The sequence below is a fragment of the Manacus vitellinus genome, unplaced genomic scaffold (assembly GCF_001715985.3).
Source record: "Manacus vitellinus isolate BGI_N305 unplaced genomic scaffold, ASM171598v3 scaffold_1_pilon, whole genome shotgun sequence".
NCBI lineage: Eukaryota > Metazoa > Chordata > Aves > Passeriformes > Pipridae > Manacus > Manacus vitellinus.
In genome coordinates, this window is record NW_021939396.1 from 52,489,824 (window position 1) to 52,498,072 (window position 8,249).

The 8,249-nt window shown below is 40.2% G+C and overlaps 1 protein-coding gene across 2 annotated transcripts in view; it reads left to right on the forward strand.

The window, feature by feature from the left end:
* Window positions 1-8,148, forward strand: part of GNAL (G protein subunit alpha L) — a 117,310-nt gene extending 109,162 nt beyond the window's left edge. For both annotated transcript variants that reach the window (XM_008925562.4, XM_018081797.2), the window contains 3 exons: window positions 187-317; window positions 2,397-2,464; window positions 6,460-8,148. In XM_008925562.4, coding sequence (XP_008923810.1) covers window positions 187-317; window positions 2,397-2,464; window positions 6,460-6,606 — 346 coding nt within the window. In that variant the 3' untranslated portion in view covers window positions 6,607-8,148. The remainder of the gene's footprint in view (window positions 1-186; window positions 318-2,396; window positions 2,465-6,459) is intronic.
* Window positions 8,149-8,249: the final 101 nt, after the last annotated feature.

Below are 8,249 nucleotides of genomic sequence, written 5' to 3' on the forward strand. Positions count from 1 at the left end.
CACCAGCACAGGTGCAACCCAATCGAAACTATCATTTAGATCATGGGTTTTTTTCTGTTGAAGCATGTTCCACACTACTTCACTCTCTGTCCACACAGGGATAGCCAGTAAATTTTCTATGACATGATATGTTTTCCTTGATTAACATGTCAGAGATAACACAAACATTTGTTTTTTTCTTGACAGGTGGTTACGGACCATTTCTATCATTTTGTTCTTGAATAAACAGGACATGCTGGCTGAAAAAGTCTTGGCAGGGAAATCAAAAATTGAAGATTACTTTCCTGAATACGCGCATTATACTGTACCTGAGGATGGTAAGGTTTCTCCCCATGCTGGGATTGGACCTGCTGGCATGGCCCAGCCCACAGTTCCTCTCTCTATCTGTCTGTCTCTCTCACACACAAAATTCACAAGCACACACTGTTCCTTAACATGAACTGTTGGTCAGGCAAGGAGCATGCCAGCAGAGTAGCTCAGACATACCCTAGCTTGGGCAGGGTCTGAAGGGATTCTGGCTGCTGTGGGAGGAATATGGGGGGCTGGCTCCAGAGCACCTGCCTCTCCGTCTTTGGGAGCAACCACTAGTCCCAGGAAGGCAAAGCTGCTGGGCACATCTCTCCCCCTGCCAGATGCTTCTGTCTGGGCGTCCCCTGGTGCTGAACTTTGTTAGGGATTCATTAGACTTGTTTTGCAGGCATTCTTCATCCTCCAACACTGTAAATTTCAGTCTTTGAAATACTGAAATACTTGAAATACTGACTTTGAAGTTCTTTGAAATACTGGAAGCCCAGCAGATCAGAAAGGGAACTTTAATGGAGGAAAACTACATCAAATAGAAATAGAAAGAGAGCTGTGACAATGAAGCAATGAACATGGGTTCGTTTCCTTGTAATTTCAAGAATTATAATGATTCCTGCACTGCAATAACATATTGCATAAGTAAACTCTAGTATTATGCCAGTTTTATACCAGGCAGAGGGCTTCCCAAATGTCTTAGGTCTGTGTCTAGCAAATGTGGTAAAATTTGCACTTCCTGGCCACTAGCATCTGCCCGACCTGAGTGATGACCCTGGTGTGGTGCTTGCAGCCACCTGTCGCAAAAGGCTTTTGTTCTACACCAACTACCACCAGCAGCCTAGGTTATAGAAGTGAAGATGCTAATAAGCTATTTTCAGCTTTCGTTCAGGTCTGGAATTTCAGGAGTGTGATTCCGAGTTTCAGGTGCAGAGGATAAATAAACTGTCCTAAAATCTGAGTTAACCTGGCACCAGTTTTGCAATGCTAAGGACTTTTGGAAGAAATCTATCTCATCACCTAAATTTCCCTCTCTGAAACATACATCACGTAAACAGAGTTTGAGTGAATTTTCAGCACTTTTTAATACTAAGCCAGTTATCAGAATAAAGTAGCTTTTGGTGTTTCTGAGAGGGTTTTCACAGTGGATATCTAGAGTGATCCAAAGTATCCACATATGAAGCAGCTGTCTATTTTTAACCCATAGTTATTCATTTATTCTTTAATTTCAGCCATCATGGGCATGCAGCACAGAATTCCAAGATGCTGTTGATTGTGCTGCTGCTCTTATTTTTACCCCTAGTGCTGTAGATAAAAGATACGTTTCCGTGTTCTGATAAATTCTGGCCTTTACCATATTATGTTTACAAACATCTGATTTGGTGTCTTAGATGAGGAGGGATCACACTGACAGGAAATTAATAGGTTATCTCTTCAACATATTGTTTTTTACACTTAAGTAAATATAGTTGTTGCATGGCCTGGATAGTGACGACTTCATCTGCCAGCAAACAGTACTGACCAACAAGTAATGAGTCCCCTGCTCAACAAGAATTTAGTCTAAGGCTGCTTGATGGACAGTGCATCTAAAGTATTCTGCTGACTAGGGGCCTGGAAATAAAATACATATATATGAAAAGATCTTTTGATGCTATCATTTTTTCCGAATGTAATCTTGGACTAACCATTTTTAAACCCAAAACCCTACCTTGCAGAAGCTTTTTCCAGGAGATGCTGTTCTGCTGCAGAAACTGAACAGCTCAGCTTCTTTTTTTGATAAATGCTGAACCCTAACTCCCACTTGTTTTATATCTATATGAACAAACTTGTGTATGTGAGTAAGCCTTTTTGTGATATGACCAATGACATTGTTGCAACAATTTCAGCAATCTTTACATTCCTAAAATATGTTGCATGCATAGTCAGGTTTTACTGTACCCTTCCATTTTAGAATTACCTACTGGGAATCTCCTGTAGATATTTAATGTTTCAATTTCTGCACTGAAGGGCTACTTCCTCCTTATTAACCCTTTTGTTACAAAAAGTGGATGATTGTTTGCTTTTCATGTTTCTGATATCATTTGTTTTTAATTGAACAGCAACACCAGATGCAGGAGAAGACCCCAAAGTCACAAGAGCCAAGTTCTTCATCCGGGATGAGTTTTTAGTGAGTAATTTTCATCTTATGTGTGATTCTATCATAGGAAATACTGACAGATGGCATGGTTTATTTAGGGAAAACTGATGGGATTTTGCAGAAAGCTAGAAGGAGAGGACAACGTCTGGCAATTTCCTAATTCTTTTCAGCTGCCCATCTTGCACAGCCTTCCTCAGTGCTTGCACATTTTTATGCCTATTTTATATAAAGTCACTTGCCATGCAAAGTGTCACACAGCATGTAAGTGCCAGTGCTCAGAATGGTCATGTACAGTCCATGTGTAAGCAAATAGGCTTTTTTATTTCTTTCCTGCATTCCTCCAAGGACTTTGGCAGTGGTCAGCTGGCAAGAGGGATTGAAAAAAAAAAAGTAGATTTTATGATTTTATTTTTAATTAAGATTTCTGGTGTGCCAGTTAGGAGGTTTGCCTCACCCTATGACTGGTGTCATGGCCCTACTGAGGAACCATAAGAAAGTTTCCTTGTCTAGTCACATTTACTCTTGCAATTGAGGTTTCTTCTGAAGCTGGAGCTGAAGAGGTGTTGTCTAAATTTTGAAGATAAAAGCAGTTATCAGGCACACGAACACAGCCCAGCTCTTCTGTCAGAATCAGAGGGTTTAATCCAGCATCACTTATGGCTTCACTCATAGTGAGTTGTTCCCACAGTGCAGAGCAGTAACAGAGACCAAAACCAAAGCTCATCCATCGTGCCCTGCTGGAAGAAACTATATGTGTGTGTTTGAGATAACAAATTGATTCATTAGAATTAAGCATTTTAAAGTCATTATGTATTTACAAGTATTGTTAGGATTTACTGCTGTTGACACACCAAGAAAGAAAGAAGCAATTAACTGTGTTCACACTTTGGGGATTTCCATTCACTGCCTTAGCTTTCTGGATTCTGAGGAAAAATGTCAGATTGCACTGTTAACATAAGAGTTACCAAAAAAACCTCACTTCAGGCCAAATCTCTCTTGTGGTAATGCTGAAATACTGTGAAGCAGGTGACAGTATCCAGTTTGGAAGCAGGGTGGCTCTAAGACATCTGAATTATGGAGAAACTAGGGTGAAACTCCCCGCCTTTATCTATTTTTTATCTATTTTCATTATTTAAAAAAACATATCAAGGGCGAGGTCCTTACCTACCATGACTCACTGGCATTACAGAAGGAGGCCACCTATGAAGTGGATAGGGGAGGTGATGTAGGTATTGCAATCACATAAAAAACCACCACGGGTGCTGGGGGTGGGGGATGCATTTGTGCTGGGGCCAGCACCTGCCAGGCAGTCCCTGGGGCTCAGGTGTGGGGCTGAAACAGCTTTTCCCCCATTTGCCTGCAGCTGCTGCAGGCTTGGCAGAGAGCATCTCCTCCATAATGTGTGTCTCTCCTGGGTTTGGGCTTGGTTTCTCAGCAGGATGGAACAGAGGGATGTAGTCATCCGAACAGTTGCTTTATGCTCTTGGACTGTTTGAACTGAAAGTCATGCTATCAACCCCTCCTGCAGAGCAGGCTGTGTGTGCCCCAAGTAATGGGAGGGAGTGAGTAGGGGAGAAAGCCAAGTAGAAATGGTGACTTCCAGTTCCATGGGTCAGGCAAGAAAGACTGAGGTCTCAGAGGGAATTACAAAAGGAACACAGAAAATAAACTCGGTACAGACTGGGGAGGGGTCTGATGATTCGAAGAAATCTGGGTTTATTATGCTTTATTGTGATTTTTGGCATGGTAGCAGGTCAGCATAAGCTATGGATATGTGTGAAAAGTACCACCATGGTGTGCACCCCCTAAAACTCTCCCTGGCTGTAGTCAGTGGTACTGGCAAATTTAAAGCCTGTAATTTGGCTAATTTTAGAAGGGGGTTGAAACCGACCATGTTTCCAGTAGCTAGTGCTACATGGTACTGTCTGAGTATTAGAAAGGCAAAATACGTCAGCTCCTGATTTCAGGGTTGGTGTGGGGGCACGTGGCCCCTGGGGCTTTGGGCAGCAAAGATGGGCACCACTGGATTTCAGTCAGGACAGCAGCGTGTGAGGGCTGGCTGGGCACATGCCCAGCTCAGGGCTCATGCACTTCAGGGCTGGGCTGGCAAGCACATCTCCAAGTCCTGGAAATGTATCTTGTAGGAAATTCTCCATCCTTTAGCTGAGGCACATCATTTCTCCTCCCAGACTCTTCGTGGAGGCAACGGGCTTGTGCACTCCTTGTTGAGGCTACTCCTTAGCCCCATTTCGGTGTTTTGTACACAGGGCTCTCCAGCTGCTGCTGTTTTGTTTGAATACATCCCCAGTTTGTAGGCAACCCCTGTTAAAACAGTGGAATGGCCACTCTAGTTCATGCTGGTTTTTAAAAAAATCTGAATCTGGGAGGTGAAGGAGCTGCTATTCAGATACATAGACCAGACTTCCTCGAATTGTGCATATGGCTCCTCGCTGGAAACTGCCATCCTGACCCCTGCAGTGTAGGGGTGTTAAATACTGGTATTAAATACTCCCACTTGGAAGGTGAATGTTCTTTCATTGCTGTCCCACGGTTTGGGTTTTTTCACCCTCTGAACTGGTGCTAAGTAACACACTACTATTCAAAATGAGTTTTGCATAGGGGTTCAGATATTGCTTTTGTCTTAAAATGAGAGAACTACAGAGTTGTCAGGTGACAAAAATAGACAAACTCCTAATATTTTGAAAATATGTCCTTTGGCATGCTGTTTATGTAACCAGATGTCACCAGAACATCGTGGGCATTTGATTGCCATAGACATCAGTGCATGATAAACACAGGCAAATATTTATTAGTATTTTTCATGAGAGTGAGCCTTGAACTAGGTATTGAATGTAGCATAGTAAAAAGGAAATAATTTATAGAAAGTGTATGGAACACCCCTGTGTAATCAGTGTTGAATATCTCATCTTACCTAAGTTACCTGCAAAAGTCTGCAGTTTCTTGTTGACCTAATTATGTAAATCATGACTTCTAAATGTCTATAGTATTGCATATCTGTAGCTGCATGTATTTAAAAGGTCAATCCTACATGTAAAATAAATCACTTTGTTAAAAATATATAATGTAGCCAGGGTAAGATAAAACAGTGTCTTTTGTTGTTTAGCCAGTGTAATTTTGTAATAGAATTTAGAAAATATTTATAAAATTACTATCCTAAGAACTGACATTCTGCTTCCATAACATTCCATCTATATTCTGCAAGATAACGATCTCGAATGCATTTATGTTTATCAGTCCTATAGGAATACAGAACAAAATTAAGTTTTTTTTTCTTTAATATTTTTTAAGATCCTGGGGAATTTTAATAAGATAACCATGGGGGAAGTGATGCTGAAGGATAAGTTAGAACCTAAAAAGTTGTGCAGTAGCCTTGAAAAAATGTAATTCTGCATGGTCTCATGCTTACTGGATTTGTGCATGCTTTATTACTCTGTGGGAACCCAGCCACTCTGGTAATAATTCCACCAGGTTCTGGGCTCAGTGAAGGCAACTTCAGGGGCCTTCAGCTTCAAGAAGCAGAAGCAGCAGGATGCTGTTCTCTGCCACTGCTGGCTTAACAACTTTTCAGTTTTGTGTTGCTGATTTAAAACAAGAGTTCAAAAATTTGCCACATGATGGCACCAGAAAAGAAGAGAAAATAATTCCTGGGACAGCTGCATGGCACACTGCACAGCTGTCAGCAGCACAGATGTAGCTGCACAGCGATGTGCAAATGGTAATAGCTTGTGAAACTGATGATGGCATCGGTGGCTCCCACAAAGTACTAATATGCTGACCCTGTAAGTATATAACTCCATAGTTTTTTTTTAATCTTCATTTCAAATTTGTCATTCATATTGGACCAGATCACAGCCTTTCCTTCTTATTTACCTACTTTAGTGATCTATATACAGAATTTCCCAGGGTCCTTGGTTCTCTGTAAGTCTATAGACTGCTGAGACATGAAACTTCTCATGGCACAGCACCTGACTCTTTTTTTTTTTTTTGCCTTACCTTTTCCACAGAGGATAAGTACAGCGAGTGGAGATGGCCGGCATTATTGCTACCCACACTTTACATGTGCAGTGGACACAGAAAATATCCGCAGAGTGTTCAACGACTGTCGAGACATCATTCAAAGGATGCATCTCCGCCAGTACGAACTCTTGTGAGGGGGATCACCGTGGAACCTGTGGTTTTAAATTCTTTGCTCCTTACTCTTTCTCTTGATACTACCCCACACAGGGTGGAAGAATATACTATAGAAATGTCAGTCTCTTCACTTTGTTTACTTTAATTATTTAACCTTAAAGCTGATTTGAAGCAAGTTTGGGTTATTTTTCCTTCATGCTTTTTGGGACTATTTTTGTGCTTTATTTTGACATGCCACTTCTTCGTCATTCCACTAAGCCCCTCGGCTACCTCTGTTCCCTTAGGTTTTGTTTTTTTAAACTGAATGTGACCTGCTAAATTTTTTCCAGCGGGTTAACCTCGGTTCAAACTGGTATGTCAGCTGGATGACACTAAAGTCATACCTATCCCTCTGTGTGGGTTTCCTTTTGAACATGACATTGAAGAGTACTTGATGGGTGAAAAAAAGATTAATGCACTTTGTATCAGGTTATTAAATACTGTTGAGGAAGTAGACACACAATGTAGCAGCACCACAATATTTATTACTCTGTCACAGTTTTTAGCATTTCTGAGTTGCAGGTCAACTGATAAAGTGACCTCCTCTTTTAAGCCGTTACTGGCACAGGAAGTAGAGTAGATAATGAGAGGAACAGTGAAGACAAAGCAATTTTTCTGGGGTTTTGGAGCTAAGTGTCTCTGCACACCTCAGGCATTTGAATTACAGCTACTTTTCAGCCTGTTGCATCTAGGCAGAAAATTTACCACCCTCACTTATGTTATTTGTGCTGTCCACAAATGATCCTTTTAGTTCCGATCATTCTTGGACAACAGTCCTCTCCCTATATATATTTTTTTGTTTTATTGCTGGTTTATTATATTGTACAGACTGTAAAATGTAATATTATTTTGTACAACTTTATTGAAGAAAAATACTTGTAGAAGATCTTTGTGCCTTGATTATGGCTGTACCTGTAAAATGAGCTAAGATGTAAGTATGTTTTTGATTGCGCTGTACAGCTTGATGTCAACCTTACCTTCAGCAGTGACTGGAGGTAAGAACTTTATCTGTAGAGTTTAGGGGTTTTTTTCTGGTTTATATAAAAATGCTCTTTAGTATAAAAATTATAAATTATGCAAATTAACCACTTACCTTTCCAAGTAAGGTATTACAGTCACCGGATGTTGCAGCAAACATGCCTTTCTCTTTTGAAGTCTCAGCTTTAAAACATTGGAATTCATTCAAGTGTCCAAATTGCAACCTGGTGTTGTTTTAATGGGAACCAAGGATTTAGTTTTTTTTTTTTTTTTTTTTTTTTTTTGTCCTTTATATTTAGAAAATATGTTTGGTAATTCTTTGGTCATTCATAGAACTTCACAATTGCACAGACCGATTGTGAATGTGTAAAGCACCATTATATAGAGCTCTTCAATCTTTGTACCAACAGCAGCTTTCATTGTGCAAGTAAATATCAAGAAAGAAGATAAGAAAAAAAAAAGGTGTATAAACCCTTGTGTCTGGCCTAAGAGAATTACAAGATGACATTTTTATTTCTCTTTTAATAAAGAGACACATTAGAAAATTGTTTTATTTTAAATATTGTAGAATCAAAATGTGTGAATATTTCTCAAACTTGAATAATTTATGCAAATGACATTCTCAAAACAAGTTGTGGTACAGTAC